The sequence below is a fragment of the Electrophorus electricus genome, chromosome 10, assembly GCF_041902795.1.
Source record: "Electrophorus electricus isolate QZ-2024a chromosome 10, ASM4190279v1, whole genome shotgun sequence".
Lineage (NCBI taxonomy): Eukaryota > Metazoa > Chordata > Actinopteri > Gymnotiformes > Gymnotidae > Electrophorus > Electrophorus electricus.
The window spans coordinates 30,654,239-30,671,627 of NC_137506.1; the positions used below are offsets into that span (position 1 = coordinate 30,654,239).

The 17,389-nt window shown below is 39.1% G+C and overlaps 3 protein-coding genes across 7 annotated transcripts; 2 read left to right on the top strand and 1 right to left on the bottom strand.

Moving 5' to 3' along the window:
* Window positions 1–117: 117 nt before the first annotated feature.
* On the top strand, window positions 118–4,362 carry tmed8 (transmembrane p24 trafficking protein 8). Of its 3 annotated transcripts, none has more exons than XM_027025479.3 (7): window positions 118–245; window positions 620–661; window positions 764–875; window positions 1,042–1,141; window positions 1,258–1,345; window positions 2,043–2,333; window positions 2,648–4,362. In XM_027025479.3, the coding sequence occupies exons 3-7, from the start codon at window positions 766–768 to the stop codon at window positions 2,863–2,865; spliced, it is 807 nt and encodes a 268-aa protein (XP_026881280.1). In that variant the 5' UTR covers window positions 118–245; window positions 620–661; window positions 764–765; the 3' UTR covers window positions 2,866–4,362. The 3 variants fall into 3 exon arrangements, with proteins under 3 accessions (XP_026881280.1, XP_081577791.1, XP_026881279.1); XM_081721665.1 differs by having other exon boundaries at window positions 1,056–1,141; window positions 2,043–2,339; XM_027025478.3 differs by having other exon boundaries at window positions 119–245; window positions 2,043–2,339.
* Window positions 4,363–4,484: 122 nt separating this feature from the next.
* Window positions 4,485–9,091, top strand: zgc:163014 (uncharacterized). The gene is made up of 13 exons (XM_081721330.1): window positions 4,485–4,643; window positions 4,741–4,917; window positions 5,029–5,134; window positions 5,546–5,659; window positions 6,005–6,106; window positions 6,402–6,573; window positions 6,887–7,009; window positions 7,346–7,533; window positions 7,642–7,838; window positions 7,964–8,055; window positions 8,149–8,203; window positions 8,482–8,579; window positions 8,729–9,091. Exons 1-13 carry the CDS (start codon window positions 4,582–4,584, stop codon window positions 9,022–9,024), a joined length of 1,782 nt encoding a protein of 593 aa, XP_081577456.1. The 5' UTR covers window positions 4,485–4,581; the 3' UTR covers window positions 9,025–9,091.
* Window positions 9,092–9,460: 369 nt separating this feature from the next.
* On the bottom strand, window positions 9,461–17,293 carry gstz1 (glutathione S-transferase zeta 1). 3 transcript variants are annotated; one of them, XM_027025487.3, is made up of 9 exons: window positions 17,048–17,293; window positions 16,707–16,758; window positions 16,568–16,635; window positions 13,861–13,941; window positions 13,580–13,705; window positions 12,219–12,294; window positions 12,029–12,081; window positions 9,814–9,863; window positions 9,461–9,665 (listed from the first exon to the last, which is right to left on the bottom strand). In XM_027025487.3, exons 1-9 carry the CDS (start codon window positions 17,075–17,077, stop codon window positions 9,539–9,541), a joined length of 663 nt encoding a protein of 220 aa, XP_026881288.2. In that variant the 5' UTR covers window positions 17,078–17,293; the 3' UTR covers window positions 9,461–9,538. The 3 variants fall into 3 exon arrangements, with proteins under 3 accessions (XP_026881288.2, XP_026881287.2, XP_026881289.2); XM_027025486.3 differs by lacking the exon at window positions 17,048–17,293 and adding an exon at window positions 16,858–17,014; XM_027025488.3 differs by lacking the exons at window positions 9,814–9,863; window positions 17,048–17,293 and adding an exon at window positions 16,858–17,014.
* Between the last annotated feature and the right edge of the window lie 96 nt (window positions 17,294–17,389).

Consider the following 17,389-nt stretch of genomic DNA (forward strand, 5'->3'; position numbering starts at 1 on the left):
ACTACTAATATGTATTGTTATATATTAATAATTAGTAATATACAATAACAGAATATTATCACTTTTATAAACTTTTATTATGTAACAGAGTTGCGTTGACACTTTCCATTGTTTCTGTCTTCACAATCCTCATCTCCAGATCCTCAGACCTCATTTAGGGGCCAGTGTTAGCTAGGTTAGCCAGTCGGACAGGCAGTCAGCGAAGCAACAGTTGTTTTTCCTCCATCATACCAGGGCCAATTAAGGTAATGCTGTATTTATAAACATAACATCATACCTTCGGTATATCTTTTGGTAAATGTAAGTAATGTATCCAAGGATTTTTAGGGATTGTGAATTTTATATTGCAGTTATCTTACAAGCTAGCTAGCGTTATCTTTGCTGGCAGCGATTCGCTAAAAAAGATGCACACAGCAGGCTAGCAAAGCGGATTAAATAGATTTTATTCAAGATTCATACTGCATAGCTAAACATCTGATAGATTTTGCGGGGCACCATATACCATATAATTTAACTAGATATCTAGTTAACGGAGATGATTTTCGTTGTAGTTATCACTATAATTTTAGGAGAAACCAGTCAAAATGGATCAATCTGAGTTTTTCGCCTTTGCTTGCAGATTGACAGAGTATATAGTTATAAAGAATCGACTGCTATGACGGTAAGTGTTTTAATGTTACCGGCAGCTCGTTTGCTAACTGTATTTAATGTGGGGTGTGCATCATATTTTTAACGAACTACACTCGAACTTTTGCCAATCCAGAGATGGAGAAGCTAGAGTCTACGTCGGAGCTCCAGTCCAGACTGTCGTCTCTGTCAGTTTCCTCTTTCTCTGGTATAGCTTCCAAAAACTGCGACTCAAACCTCTTGGACAGGTACCGCACTTTTAACACTGTAACAGCTATAGATTTATATCTAAAGAATTGGGATTCATTGTTGACAATGGCTGTTGTTATGCAGTCATTTTATCAAAGACCAGTCTAATGTACACAAAGGCTAATACTTGAAAGTAAAACTAAATCATTGTTGTCTTTTCTTGAGACTTCAAAGCACAGATCTTTCCCAAGCAGTCATTTATCCTGACAACCAAACTGAAATGGATGACAACAGCAATGCCAAGGGATTAGAACAGTCCACTGAGGTATAATGTCAGCCTGCTCAAAACAATTAAATTGATCGGTTTCTTGTTTGTTGTATGTTTTAATGTGTTTGGTTGTATTTTTGTTCATCTAGATTTTATATCTTTGTTGTCAATAGGATCAAGAGAAACGCTGTGAGCCAGGTGCAGGTGACTCACAGGGGCACAGCACCAGTGAGAAAACCTCACTCCCTGGGGACAGAAAGGGTTAGCACACCATCTCCGAAAGAGCTTATGCTAAGCTTTAGAAACCTTCTCATCATCTTTCATCATGGCCCTCTGAGAGCTTGCTGTTTTAAAAAAGAAGTCCCAATCTTGGACCCATTCCCTCTTGAGAACTTAAATGAACAGTGTGGGTCACTGTAGCTTTAAACCCTTATCCTAGTGTTAGATTTTGTAAACATTTTAATGTAACTTATTTATTTACATATTTGTTCATTCATTTATGTACATTTTTACCAATGTAATTGGCCAGTTCCCAGTGCAGCAGAGGTTTTTGTCCTCTGATGTGTATGAAGCCTGCCAACACATCTTTTCAATTATGAGGCAGTTGGCATTGCTAGATGTGGGATACTGTTGCATGGCCATGCATAGTGTTGAGGCCACAGGGACCCTGATGTTCTAGCTTTCCTAATGAGAACATGGTCCATTGTACTGTCAGGAATCCCTGGCCACAGATTATATATATAGCACAGGTAACCCAGGGGTAATGCTACCAGCGAGCAGCTCGATACAGATTTCAGCTCTGTTCAGTGAAATCATAAAGTATATTTGTTCATTCAAAAAAAATCTTTTCAATATAGACGTCATCATATTGCGTTTTAAAACGACAGTCTTGCAGTGAAAGGCCATTTTAAAGTTCATCTGTTAAGTCCATAAATAACCACCTCTTGTCCTGTTGTAGCTTTGCCGCCGTTGCAGCCAGCCTCCACGTGGACCGCCACGGCACTGAAGGAGCTGAAAGCCAAGCTGCGACAGGAGAAGGACAGTGTGGTGACCATCTACCGTGGCGACATCATGACTGTGAATGTGCCCACTGTCCCCGAGGCCAAGCGCGTGTGCTGGGAGTTTGCTACAGACGGATACGACATCGGCTTTGGGGTCTACTTCGACTGGTCTCCTGTCACCAGCCGAGCTATTACGGTACACATTAGTGAATCGAGTGACGACGAGGATGAAGATGATGAGCTGGAAGGTGGGGGTATGCATCCTGTTCCATTTCCTGTCTTTGTTTTGCTTTGCAAAGAGGACCTGAAACAGCACTTAAAAAAAAAAAAAATCCCAAGGCCCAATAATAGACAGAAATAACTGCAGGAATAGAAACGCGTAGTACAAGATTACCAGCAGTAAGCTTAGTCACTTGTAAGGCATCACAACAAACATGTGTGGCTAGCAGAATTTGTCAATACAATATGAAACCATTCTGAGCTGCAAACTGGGGTTGTTGCTGACTCTAAAACTGACAGAAGACTCGGACCATGAGGCTGTGAGAGTGTTGGTATCTTGCAGGGCCGGTGGTTCCTGGGGATGTGGAGAAGGGATCCAAGGCGGTGGCTAACTCCAACCTGGGAGAGATCCTCCCGGTGTACCGACAGGACAGTCACCTGGCAGTTCAAGGCGGCAGCCACGAGTTTCCAGGAGAAGGCACGTACCTCCTCAAGTTCGACAACTCCTACTCCTTATGGCGGAATAAGACTCTGTATTACAGGGTTTACTATAGTGCCTGAGAACCCAAGAACAGAATCTGCAAAAAAAAAAGTTTCAATCATATATATTTTTGATCATATATATATTTTACAGCACTGTATACGTCATTCCTGCTATTGTTGATTTGTAAGTTTAATTTTATGTAGCTGCAATCATTGGCCCAATCGGATCAAACACTTTTGCTATTCTATATGAAGTGTTTTTAAACTTAAGTGGATCATGACGCTTGGCCTATGTGCAATGTGTTCCATGTATTTTTCAAATGCTATGTGCAAAGAATTTGTGAAGTGCCCATATGTGTTGTATTTACATTGTCTTCTCCCACCCCAACATGACTGTGGCCTCAGTAATCAGGAAGTCTAGTGGATCAGGGAAGTGGTTATTCAGGTCAAATGGGTGCTCATCGCTGTTTAGTGAATATGGAAGCAGATGGAGAAAGCCATTGTGTGTGTGTGTGTGTGTGTGTGTGTGTGTGTGTGTGTGTGTGTGTGTGTGTGAGTGAGGTGGTAACAGCCACTATTGAATCAAGTGGTGATGAATACTATAGCTTTTTTTTTTTTTATTTTCATATTCAGGTTCTATATAAAACAACCAATGCAGATGAATTACATAAAATATATGCTGATTATTTCAGTAGCCTTATGGTACTTCTATAGAGAGTAGCACATCAGTTATATATTTCAAAGCTGACTCCTACTGCCGACAACATCTATTAAATCGGTCACTAGGGATACAACTCCAGCAAATGGTTATGGTCTGCCTTTTTATGACTTAAATGGATACCATTTCCTGTTGTGAAAAGCTAATTCGTTACATGACTGATTCAATATTTACAACTGCCTCATCCATTTTGCTGGAGGAAGGGTGATTTGGCACCTGATTGGTCTCTGAGTGGTCAGATCTTTATAGACGATGACATTTGCTTTTTAGAAAATGTTCTGATGTGTAAATATCTGTAGCTTTCTCTGTATGTGTGTGTTAAATGTGCAATGTTACACAAAGCTCTACACTGAGCTGTAGTGTTCTGGTGATTTTAACTTTTTGCAAATAGCTCACTGAATACCAAATCACTTGTGTTGATGGGACCTGTGTGAGAGCACTAGGGGATGGTCAGCAAGCTACAGCCCAGGGGACCACGTCAGACATGCCTGCGGCCAGGCTATAATCACAGACCACACCAAGATTTTTTAATTACTATTTATGGTTTTATGATTTGCATGTCTCCAAAGTACTGAACCCTGAAAGGCACATGGGGGGAGGGAAACATACATGTACTTTTGCTAGATTTTTTGGAGGGGGGGGGGGGGCACCTTCCACTGCCCCAATGTCCTGGCCAGGGCTCAGTACCAGAAGGACTGTTTGACTGTGCTGCTGAAATACCTAAAACTGCCATTGTGGAGTTTGTTTATTTTTTGGTCTACTATGTCATTCTTTGTGATGTATGAATATATGATGTCTATTGCCTTTACATAGCTTTTTCTGATCTTTGTCCAAATAAATATGAATAAGCATTGGCGTACATGTTTTTATTCCCTTCATGGCCTTCAATGTTAGATTACGTCCAAATCCACGCTCAATTAATAATATTGCTAGGTCTTGTCAGGTCTTCAAAAACGACTACAGGTTGTGGGTGTGGTCACTTCTCTGGCTGCAAAATTGAGTCAAGTAAGCTCGTTTGAGAAGCGGTTCCGTGGCGTCCAGGTAAGGTTGTCAGGTCGCTACGCTTAGGCTGAGCCATGGGGAAAATGCACTTTTACGCATTATGGTCTTTACACGAAGCACCTCGTCAGTTTATAAGGTGGGACGTTCATTTAACAGACTGCCACGACTCTTGCTTTCAGTCCGTTAATTTCAAAACCTAATGCGGTGGTGGTGTGCAAACCTTTCTTCTGCAGCAACGTAAACCGCAGGAGCTACCAGGTTAAGATACCGCTACCGTTACCCAAGCAGCTTGTGGTGTTTAGTTTAGGAGAGTGGACATCGTTTTCTTCTGAGACGAGGATATTAATTGAAGTTTTGGTAAGCCCAGACGTGAAGCCTCAGAAAATTGGAGTTCTCTCTTCACACTCAAGGTAGGAAATTCAAAACAATTATTTAAAGCTTTAAAAAAAATCGTATGCGTTGTTTATTAATACAGCGTATAAACTGCAACCTTACGCTTCACACTACATTTGACTCGGAAGGTGTCTGGTCTGGGAAGGAGACTGGACGCTTGGCCTTTTAGCTGAATCAACAGAGAAAAGTCGGAGAGGTGGCTGGGCGAAGGTGTTGCTTACTGTTTGTGGAGAGGTATTTCCACCTTATTGCAACTTCACCAAATATTTTCTTCCCATGCTGATGCCACACTACACGCAAGATTTCTGTCGGCCAGCTGCTGACCTGAGGGGTGAAGTTTGCAGAAACCGCAAAGTTGGATTTTAAGGGTGTTCTAGTCACATGAACATTGCAATAGATAAAATGACCAAAACAACATCTGTTTAGCTAAGTATCAGGTCACTGTGGTTCAAATTGGAATGTTCCAATATGGAGGTATCCAAAATAATATTTTGGTATAGAGTATAAGGGTCTATAGCTACAAACGATTTTGGAGTGCATTGTGGTTCACACGTGAGTTATTCATCACCGACTGCCATAACCTGGTGTGCTCAAATGAGAATGGAAAAAATTTAAAATAATTAAGATACTCTGTTTGTAATCTAGGTGAAAGCCAACTTTGTGAGTAGCACACCACTTGTGTCACGGAAACGACCAACTCCAGATCACCAGATCACCAGTCTCTCCCAGACCCTTCTGAGCGGTGGTGGCAATAACAATGTGAGTAGTTATAAGCTGAACTTGAATTTGGATTTCTTCACTGATCAGTTTAGTAAAGTGTTGCACCTTAAACTACTGCTGTAAGTGGAAGCTCTATATCCGAGCAGACGGACTGTGGCAGCCTCTGGGAAAATGTCACTCGCACACTTTTCCCCATACTGGTACAGTTTAGTTATAGCCAAGCGCTTTGACATTTGATTGCATAGACAAGCCATTTGAATTCCCAGACAAACCAACAGTATTTCATGAAAAAGGAGTACTAAGAATCAGTATAAGTATTAAGTATTAAGGAGAGAGAGTGACCACGATTTTGTTGTTAATGTAACCATGCACATGTCTGTCAAGATCACATCTCAGAGACCATCGCCTGAGGACACGGTTAGCTATGCTGAGCTCAGGACAAGCAAGGTGGAAATGCAGAATGTCAGCCTGGGAGTGTGGGCCATGGTGAGGAATCCTCAGTCTTGAGTGTTTACCAAGGTCAAAGCAAACATCCATTAACTAATTCATTGTAAAAGGTTAAGATTTTAGACAAATAAGTTTAACACTTTAACGAAGTGGTCTATATCATCTTTTGATAACATAAGTGTGAGCCATAGTATATTGATTTAGCCCCTTCAGGATTTGCTTTGTATTAATTTCTAGTTCAGATTAGATTACTTTGATGGTGTTAATTTATTTTCATCTGAAACTGCTTTGTTCTCTTAATGTCCTTTTTCATGTATATCTGTGATGTTTGAAGGATAAAAGTCCAAAGAGGACCAAGACAGGAAAGAGAAGACGCATTTGGAGGTTTGAGGGACCTGAATCGCCCCATAAGGCGAGCCATTCCTCAGGCCCCAAGAAGCTCAAACTGAGCATGTCTGTTTCCCATAATGAGGAGATGGAAGTTTTCAAAAGGAATTGTAGGGCAGGTACATGCTTCCATTAGTTGCAGACATCAAAATTCCATTAGTTTTCCAAGACTAGTTTTCACTAGTGTGGATTTTGTGGTTGCTTGGCTCAAAGCATATTTTTGCACTGTAGCATTTTTTTTTGTATTATGTATATTTGGAGCAATAATGTGGCAGTTTATCCTATACCATGGGGGAAATGTCAGTTGAGTTTTTAACTATACAAAGTGTTATTTATTTATTATTTAAAAAAAAACACAAGACATGGAATAACAGTTTTATAGTAGAAAATAGCAAAGGAATGATTAATTCATGACTTTAACATTTTATCCAGACCAACCATCAAAGCGCTGGAGCCATGCCATGTGTTTAAGTGACCCTGACACAGCTATTCTGATTGGAGGGGAGGGTGCAGACCAGGCTCACTGCCCAGACTCCATATGGAAGTTGGAGATTGGTGCGTCATTTGCACACGTGCATGTACTATGGCTGCATAGGTTTAAATTGCACTTGATTTTCAAAGCTTTTGTGACTCACTTATAACACATTGACCCACAGAAAAAGCTTCTCTGGCTACTGTATTTGCATACATGTAGTGGTAGATGTGTGGGTGTGTTCTCATGTACTTGTTGATCTTCTACTTGTTTTAAAGAGCTCCACCTTTTGCCATTAAGATGCATCAAATCTCATCTACCCACTACCAAAACAAGGGATAGTGGTGAAAAACTAATGTGAACTTGTTTTGTGAATTATTTTATTTATTTATTTTTTTAAATTTCCCAACTCTATCCAGATGGAGATTTTTGGTTTCCGATACACTCCTCTGCAGCTGGGCCCTTTCCACCCAGTTCTCAAGGTCATTCTGCAGCCTTCGACCCTGAGCGTAAGGTTGTCTATGTGTATGGAGGCCTGAGAGAAGGTCAGCGTTATAGCGATATTTACATGCTGGACACACTGACCTGGAAGTGGAAAATCATCAGTGTGAGTCTGACAGAATTCCACTTCATACTGAACATGTTCAAAGTGTTCAGTGTACATGCACATCTTGTCTAAAGGTCAATGTTTATCCAGTGCATCAATTTCTTCCAGGCAAAAGGAAATGTGCCATCACTGGCGTATCACAGTTCCATCATCTATAAAAGTGAGCTCTATGTATTTGGAGGGATGCAGCCTAGCCATGGCCCTGGAGGCAAAGCTTGTAGCAATGCTTTGTACATCTTCAACCCGGAACATGAGCTGTGGTACCAACCAATTGTGGAAGGTGACCGTCCTCTTCCCAGGTTTGGGTCAGTATTTATTTTTATTCATTTATTTTGGTCATATCTTCCAGGCTTGTGTGTACAACTTTAATTTCATGATGCATTTTGTTTCTAGCTGTCTTGACATAGCCAGTTTTTAAATGTATTAACAGGCACTCCACCACACTACTGCCCAACAAACTAGTCATATTTGGAGGCAGAAAATCTGCTGCTTACCTCAACGATCTCCACATTCTAGATCTTGGTAATAGAAATTGCAGTAAATGACTCACTTGAGTAACTATGCCTCTTGAAGTGTAAAAGAATGTATATTTATCACACATTGTTCTTTGAAAAGGCTTCATGGAATACACTGCAGTGAAGTACAAAAACATGCCACCACTGGCCCGTGGGTAAGAATGTTCTCTAAAAGCATCATTTATATATTTGAATGGACAATCAAAAGGAATTTAAAAGGATTTTGTTATTCCTACTGATCTTCAGCTGAGTGGGCAGTGATGTGGTCTCGGGCAGAAATTCACATACCTCTTGTGGAATCATTAATTTTTATCAGCCGGATGGGGCAATCTTGATCTGTGCAATTCTTTGCCACAAGTCTCTTTCTGTACTGAGCAGAATCCAAATGTCCTGATCTGATAATTCACGAGGCTGTTGGTATCTGTGTGGTCAGGTTTCATGCTGCCCTGCCCGTGTCTGACAACAGGGTGCTGATCAGCGGAGGGTGTGGTGTTTTAGGGGCATTACAAGATCTCCATCTCTTCAGTTTAGGTCAGCCACACCATTACCAACCTTACCCTCTCTAGCATTTCAAAGAGTTTCACTACTTCAACTGTACTCTTGAAATCTTTGCATCGGCTGGTAGCAGATATGTTGGAGTTTGTTTAAATAAAATAGCCCCTGGGTGATGGTTTTTGCAGATACCAACTCCTGGGTGTCAGTGTCGGCTCCTTTGCTCTGCGCAAAGCCTCGTGCTGGCCACAGTCTGATCAGCCTGGGAAGTACAGCTGTCCCAGGAACAGGTGTGAGGGACCAGGAAGATGGCTGTTGTACCTGCCTAGCCACCCAACACACAGTCTTGCTCTTTGGGGGTTCAGACTGTGCTGGAATGTTCTACAATGATATAGTCAAATGCATTGTGGAAATCCCTGCTGAAGGGCAGACACAAAAGGAATTCATGGGATCAGTATGTCTGGCTAAGAAAACAGACAACTAGGGTGCAGTTTTGGTCTCAACTGTTACATTTATGTTTTCCCACAGAGCAATTGAGTGGAAAATAGATTTTCACTTTTTAAGGTTTTTTTTTATTTTTTAGTTAATTTATGTTGCATAATTTTTTAGATTTAAAACAGCTGTTTTGCAGCTAAACTTTAACTTATTTGTAGAAGGAAACATGCTGTGGACTGACCATTTTCATTAACACTTTATTAACTTCAAAAATTATTTTGTGCAATAATTTTTCTTATCTGAAGGCACCCACCCCCACCCCCATTTTTTTTTTTAACTTTGTAACTTTACAGCACATTCACAGGTGTTTGTAGGTGTGGCTGAAGTTCAGAAATTGTAGTTTGTACGTATTTTCTTGAAGTTGCAAAGAAGCTCGTTTAAAGATCAATCAAAAAAAAAACAACAATAAACAAAAGAAACCAGACTTGTGATTGTATGGTGCTGCTTTAGTTAAATTTGGAGGTGGCATTTTAGCTATTCAAGGATTCAAATTTCAATTAAATTTAGATTCGGAGGTCATCAGGTGCATCTGGCTGATGAGAAGGATGACTCATTTTGAAGGCTTCAAGTTCCAGCAAAGTCTGGTTCAGCAGCTTGATGGTAGGAAACTGCTTAATATCCACTTTGAACCTTTTGCAAAGAGAAGCAGTAAATATAGTTTCATGGGCATTATGCAAGAATTAAAATAGAATGGATTGGGAACAAACATAAACATTCGAGTACTGCATTTCACGCACAGCTTTAAATGGTTTTTTGCTGTAGTTTAAAACATCTATACCTCTCAGCATTGTAGACCTGGGGCACAAGGCAAATGTCTGCCATGGATATCTGTAGCACAGCAGGTAAATAACAGCAGTTTAAACCAGGCAGCCATTGACCCATTTCCACCTACTTGATACTAGAATCTTTTGGATCAGTGAAGAACATTCACTTTTGTTATGCTGTGGTGTGTGTGTGTGGTCTAAAAGTATGTAGTGACTGCTTCTATTGCTTTTGCCTGTTTATATGAGAACAGAAAATTGTAAATGTAAATATGGCATTTTGTACTTTGAGCTTGGTCATATTAAGTCTAGAATTCAATCTTTGATTCAAGGGTATTAATATACTGGGTGATCATACAGCAATCACAGCCCTCTTCTAAATAATTATATACATTCTCACATTTTGTCCAGGTCACTATGTTTCAGGGATGAGATTGGATGTTTTAGGAAGAAAGGTTTCTTCTTTACTTACATCTGCTACTGCTAACTTGGATTTGAATTCTTGCTTAAATAATGGGTACTGAATTGTGCATTTTGGCCTAATTTACTGTATGGCATGAACAGTTTTTTGTTCGTGTTGCTGGACAACAGTATCAGAGGGAAATACTAGAATGAACTAGAGTTTTTGATGGCTAGACGTTTTTATATATGAAGAAAGGAAGCAACAACCCCCCTCAAATGTCATTTTTTTGGCCTTTGCAATGGGAGGCCTTGATTAAGAAGGGCAGTAATGAGCCAGTAGGGCCATGCATATACCCACATGCAGCCACATCCCCTCGACTCAGTTGCCATTGTTTGTATTCTTAAATGCAGTGTGCTGGAGTAAAAGGCAAAAGCAACAAAAATTCTCACTGCATTGTCCAAGTGCTTATAAAAAGACTGCACTGTGTGTGTGTGTGGATACAGTGGATTCAGACTGTATTCAAACCCCTTGTATGCGTTATGTTGTGGATTTGATTTTATATTGAGAGAATTGCCTCCCCCCCCCACAAACCACATTCAATCACCCATAATGAGTAAGTGAAAACATTTTTAGTGTTTTGAAAATGAAACAAATCAAAACCTGAAAAATATTATTCATAAAAACATTGTCTCTTTAGTCAGTACTTTGTAGAACCTGCTGTGGTTGCAATTACAGCTGGATGTCTTGGTGGAGATATAGCTACAAGTTTTGCACACCTGAATTTAGACAGTTGATCCAGTTCTTCACAGCAGATCCACTCAAATCCCATCTGAGTGGATGGTGACCATCTGAACTGCCATCATCAGGTCTCTCCACAGATGTCTGATGGGGTTTAAGTGAGGCCTTTCGCAGACCACTCAACCACATTCACAGACTTGTTGCTTTGGCTGTGTGCTTTTGGGTTATTGTCATGTTAAAAGGTGAACTGTCACCAGTCTTGGTTTGCACTAGAGGAGGTTCTGCTCAAAGATGTTACCATATGTCATTCATCCATTCTTACCAGTTGCCTGTGTCTGCTGAGCATGCCTATAGCATGACGCTGCCTCAACCATAATCTCACTGTAGGGATGAATTAGTCAGGCGATGGTGCAGTGCCTACTTTTCACCAGACAAAGTGCTTGCTGTTCTGCACAACACTCAGAGCTCTTTAAGAGTGATTGTTGAGTTCGGACCAAGGCCGTCCTCACCTGGATGCCTGGGCAGGATCTAGGAATGTTCAAGGTTATGTGAAGCTGCTCCTGTGCTTTGCCATATTTTGATAGCGGAGATCCACAGACAGTTCCTTGGATGTCATGGTTTGTTTTGTCCTTTGGGACCATATAGGATCAGGTATGTGCCTTTCCAAACTATTCAACGAACCTCAAGTGGACTACATTTGAGTTCTACAGTTAAACAGGATGCACTTGACTACAGTTTGGAGTTCCACAGCAAAGGGTCTAAATACTTGAGATTTCAGTTTTTGATTTTATTTTGTAAGTTTTGGAAACTCTGAAAATGCCTTCTGAGTACATTATGAGTGATTTAAGTTATATCCATTTAAATCCAAAACATGAAGCATGCAATAAATGGTCTGAATACTTTCTGAATCCACTGCATATGTTCCATTGATTCCAGGGAGTAAGAGGTCATAAATTACAGCGTAGTACATAAGGTTTCCTGAGAACTCTGCAAAGCCTTTATGCAGACGATTAAGGACCTCTGTCCAAAAACCTTGTGTATTACACAATACTTCTACATGTTAACATGTGTTACATATATTGGTTTATTACCTCATTCCCAACACAATACTTTCCAGCTGTCTGCTTCAGGATGGACTCCAGGGCTACAAAGGACAAGCCGTACTTGTGAGCAAATTCAGTATATGCCCCCCCCCATTCAAGAGTGATGTTTCAATCATGCATGTCACAGGTGGAAAAAGTACATCTTAAAACTTTAGTTAAATTTCAATGAAGAACTCACCTACAAATCCTCGGTTGATAAAATGCTGAGCCCACTGTACCTTATCTGTGCAAATTTTCTGCACCACGTAAAGATTCTGAAAAATTAGCACAAATTTTTTAAAATAAGACCGTCATAATCTACTTGACCATTAGAGAGAAAATGTTACTTTATTAAATCGATAATATCAAAATATCAATATTTCATTTTAGATAAATCTGATGTTGCAATAGCTTTTTTTTCCTGCCAGCTTTTATCCGTTGCCATAGTAAGATATAACTACTTGGAAACGATAGATAAATGGATGCAGCCTCTTGTTCTAGATGAGCTCTGAACCGCAGAAACAGATTTGCTGAAAAGTTTGCACGATGGGTTTCATGAATGCACACCCATGGAAATTATTCAAATGTATCCATATCACAAGCTGCATGCTCATCTTTTTTGTTTTGTTTTTCAATTAAGATATTCTTGCAAATCTCACATGATTAGACTTTTTAAAGACAATAATGAATGTCACATTCATTTGCAAACTGTTCAGCTATTGCCTACTGATATAAAGCTTTAATTAGGTGAGTGATAAAGGCAAGTGATACATGTGCTGCACCTGCATCTTTGAATCTTTTTTTGAATGTATCCACAATGTTTACACACACACACACACACACACACACACACTGGTGTGATCATCACACATTCATAATGACATATTTACTTGGACTCTCCCGAGTTCCCTGTACATTGCTTATGCCCTACCATTTTCTAGCCCTGTTACTATTTACACTTAGCTGAGGTCAGGATTATGATGTTTAGAAGCTGAAACTCTATACACTGTAGTACTACCACAGTGTACAGAAGAATGACTTATTATTGCCATACATGAATACTTCGCACAGCCACAAACCACTCACTACAAATGCAGTGCTATTATCAGATATGGTCCATTATAATTACAAATAGTAGTTTTGGCAAACATTTCATTCCATAAATGTTGCCTTTTTAATTTTGCAACCACTGTAATGAAATGTTCCCATGTGTTTGGTTACATTTTGCTAATTAAAGGAGTTTCGTTTACCATAACATTTTTGCAGACTTCAGTACATTTTCTTTTGGTCTTGCATCCATTCATGATTCCCTACTCCTGCTAAAGACAGGCACCCTGATTACAAGCTCTCGACACCAGTTTAAACCATGTGGCTATGTCTCTCATGCATAGGCAGTACTGGACATAAACCATAAAAACCAAGAAAGCTTTTGCAGATTGATGTGAGTGTAAGTCTCTCTAACACTTTAGCCTGGGCTGCGGGCTATTTACTGGTAAAACCTCCGATTGGGCTTGGCCTGGCCAAACCCTTTTTACGTATCTTAATGCGGATTTAACATACCTGTAAAGGCTGAATGCCAGAAGCGATGATGTCACAAATCATGCGCACCTTGGCTCTCTGCTTTGGGTCTGCAGGTAGAAGGCGTGGCCCTGGCCGAGTTTCATCAACGTACTGAATGATGGCCAGCTAGTTGCATAGTCAGAACTACATTTTTATCACTATTTAACACACACTGTAAAACAACTGAACTAATTACAATATTGGCCCTTTCTAAAATTGTTGGTGAAAGCTGTGATGTGGCTCAATTTTGCTAGCAGCTCAATAATTATAGAAGAACTTACTGACTGAGACAAGGTGATGTCATCAATGGTAACAGTAGGTACTTGCTGCATTGGGTTTAATTCTTTATACTGATCTGTGATCTGAAGAGAATACGGAGTTAGAGGCACAGACTACACAAAAAAGGGCAAGACTAAAATGAGCCATAGATGAATGACACCTTAAAGGGGGAGTTCACCTTATTCCACATTTGATCCCTGGTTGATTTCTAGACACATCGGACAGTTTTTACATCACTTAAATAATTTAACCATAATTTAAATAAAACTGCCCCCCTCCACACTATACATACGGACTATAGTTAGTAGCAAAATACTATATTACACACATTGCACACACATTCCTCAATTGAGAAATACTCGTCATACTTAGTCAAGATCCTTTTTCATAAATAAATAAATAAATAAAAATCGCACCAGTTTGTGTTTCCTTTTTCTGACGGTGCATGTTAGTGAACAACTGTATTCTCCTGCTGTCTGGACTACTTTCTGGATGTGTTTAGAGCTTACGGAGCAAGAAGCATTTGTTAACTAAGTTGCTAAGTGATTAACATTCATAGAAATATGTTTTCTGTTCTGACTGGCTGCCCTGTATTGTGCCTCATTCAAAAAGGCACAATACAGGGTAGCATGAGAACTTCAGTGTAAGTGGGTGGGGCTAAACTGCTGTAGGCTGAAAAGGTAATAGAAATGCAAATATGTTTATTCTCATCACATCAGAGAAATAGCGATTTCAAAACAGACTGGTTTTTCATCTTAGATTCCTTATATGGACTGTATATACAGGGAGTGAACAGTGCATTTTAAAACTTTAACAATATCTACATATTATTTTAACATTCTTTATTTCAATAAATCATGGAAAATTAATTAGAAATTATCTTGCCCAACAGTCATGTAATCTAAGTGGGACACTTTTGGTAGATACTCAAGGGCACACTGATAAATTCCATAATATCTTTTGTGATTTTTCTCTAACTGTTGCAAGCATCCTAAATGTAAATCTTTCAATTATAATTCAATGTAGTTTTTATGTTTGATTATATAAAACAGTATTGGTCCTAAAATCTGATTGGCTGAGATGTGCCTTAAAATAACTGGATTCTATATTAATGTGCCAATAAAACCATTACAGTAGTTACTTTCCAAAGGACCAGTGATGAATATGCTAATCACTGAACATTATTTTGATTCATGTACTGTCAATGGAAATGTCCACATTAATATAAACAATAATCCTAGTCATTAAGATACTGTTCTGTCTATTGAAGAGACTAATCTTTTCCATTGTTGCTTAGCAACAAAAACTTGTTAGCTGACTACATTGCCTGATGAAAGAATTGCTTATTGTGAATACTGTAAATTGTTTTTGAGCACTGGTGTGTTTTATCAAATTGCTTGTGTCGCTTTTACAACAAGGGCCCTTGTAACTGTTTCAGTGATTTTATTATGGGTGATAAATTTGCTGTAATGCCTGGCCTCTCTTATTGCTTTATTAGAGACCTTGGCACACATCTAGGCACTGTTTCCCCGCCACCAGACCGACTCTTTTTCAACCATGAGGACAGTGTTTGTTTTAAATTTTATATGAAATTTATTTGCTAGGCTACACCTTACTGGAAGTACAAAAAAACCCTTTGATTGTGGTTTTAGGTGGCCTAAAATATTATATGCAAAATGCAGGTACAAATATAATTTAAAAATTCACATATCTAAAAAATAATTTAGTTGTCTGTTCTATGTTGCATAGTTGATTACAAGTTGCATATAAATTAATAAAGGTACTTAAAACAATTATTTAGGCCTAAAATCTATTAATAATAAAAAAATAATAAATCTTAAAAAAAAAACATAAGAATTGATTAATTTGGTGTCTAGTGAAACACATAGAAGAGTCTACAGAAATGTATAGGTATATCTGCTGAAAAAAACGATAACGAGATCCATTATATTTTAAAACCCAGAAAGAATATTCATTTCAACCAAGCAGCTATATACCCTGAATGGTTCCTTTACTGATTGCAAACTGCATCAAACACATTTATTCTGTTGTCTTGATTATTATTGAAAATAAAAAAAGCTGAGTCATTAAACCTTTTTGTCTCAAATCAACCTAGTTGTTCTAGCTAGGACTTTACTGACACTGGCTGAGGGGGTCATCTAAGAGTCCATCTTCTTAGCACAAGATTCATGGCTGCATCTCATTTATTCCTGTTATGTCTTGTTAGCTTGTAAAACATGGCAATAAAAGATGCACAATGCATCAGTGGTGTAAGTGATGTTTGGCAAAAATGTACAGTACTTAAAACCCACTTTAACTAATAGTTTAATTAATCTTGATTAAAACAATATCATTTATTTCTCCTTTTAATATATCCTTATGTATATGGAAAATACTTTGATTTGTCGATTGACTTTCTGGAATCAATCAATCAGTCACACTTTGAATTTTGATAATGCCTTCAACAATGCTGTAAGGCAAAACCAAGGGCCTTTGATGTGATTATGCAGGATAGCAACATTGGCTACAGAAAATAAAAGAGCAATATGTAGCATAAAATTCTGTCCCACTTGACATCCCACTTTTGCTGAACTCATTCGGATTGATGGTGCAAAAAACAAACAAAAAAAATCTTGAAACTGCATATGGACACAGTGATCAGGTGTGATTTTAGGTGAACTTCCCCTTTAATTTCAATTTTGTGTTTACCTGTTGCCCCCCATCCTTAATGAGGTTTACTGGAACGTGATCATATTCTATACCCTTCAGGGCAAACGCTAGAGAGAACACATTTATGTTAAAATGAACAGAGATTAAGTATAAAGAGTTATTCTGGACCGTGGCTTACCTATGCGTACTCTCCATGAGCAAGAACTTCTAAAATATCCATGAAGCACAGGCTAAAAAAATGACAAATCACAGGTTAATGCAAGTACCGTTTCATAGACAATGTGCTTACTTAAGGTAGAGATGAAAGAAAACCATAACCGAGATTAAACCTTAGTTTGAGCAGCCATGATGTGACCTGTATAAGAAGTATTCCCCTGTTGGGGGCGAATCTCCTGTCCAAACATCCAATAAGAGTCGAGCAGAAAATAACTCCTCTCGGCTTCGTGACTAAGCAATTTAGACTTTTGCCAGACTAGACAAGTGTGTGTGTGTGTGTGTGTGTGTGTCGTCGTGTGTTACCTTCATTAAACACGCGAACGACGTACGCATTGCAAAACAAATCTACCGCTTGCTTGTCTAAGGAGCCAGAGTCCTGTCCTGGCTCTCTCTCGCTGTGTGTGTGTGTGTGTACCGTCATCTAAACATCACGTGCAAGTTTATTTCTGTCTCTTAACATTACAATATCTACTCTACTGTGTTCGTTTTGTGCAAAATGCACGTAACTGTTAACTCATATTATATAAGCAATGAATAACCTGATCACGTTCTAAGCCCCGCTCGTAGAACCAATCATCACTTACCTTCTTACCTAAGGCTTGCTTCAATAAGTGGCATTATCATTGGCTTGTTTTTCAAAGGGAG

Excerpts from the sequence above, each read along its gene's own strand:
- tmed8 (XM_027025478.3), top strand. The coding sequence starts at position 766 with ATGGAGAAGCTAGAGTCTACGTCGGAGCTCCAGTCCAGACTGTCGTCT. Across the intron at positions 876-1,041 it reads GACTCAAACCTCTTGGACAG|ACTTCAAAGCACAGATCTTT; the intron begins GTACCGCACTTT and ends TCTTTTCTTGAG. Across the intron at positions 1,142-1,257 it reads GATTAGAACAGTCCACTGAG|GATCAAGAGAAACGCTGTGA; the intron begins GTATAATGTCAG and ends TGTTGTCAATAG.
- zgc:163014 (XM_081721330.1), top strand. The coding sequence starts at position 4,582 with ATGGGGAAAATGCACTTTTACGCATTATGGTCTTTACACGAAGCACCT. Across the intron at positions 4,644-4,740 it reads GCACCTCGTCAGTTTATAAG|CAACGTAAACCGCAGGAGCT; the intron begins GTGGGACGTTCA and ends TTTCTTCTGCAG. Across the intron at positions 5,135-5,545 it reads TGCTTACTGTTTGTGGAGAG|GTGAAAGCCAACTTTGTGAG; the intron begins GTATTTCCACCT and ends TTTGTAATCTAG.
- gstz1 (XM_027025486.3), bottom strand. The coding sequence starts at position 16,932 with ATGTTTGGACAGGAGATTCGCCCCCAACAGGGGAATACTTCTTATACA. Across the intron at positions 13,942-16,567 it reads TTAAGGATGGGGGGCAACAG|ATCACAGATCAGTATAAAGA; the intron begins GTAAACACAAAA and ends TATTCTCTTCAG. Across the intron at positions 12,295-13,579 it reads CTGGCATTCAGCCTTTACAG|AATCTTTACGTGGTGCAGAA; the intron begins GTATGTTAAATC and ends CTAATTTTTCAG.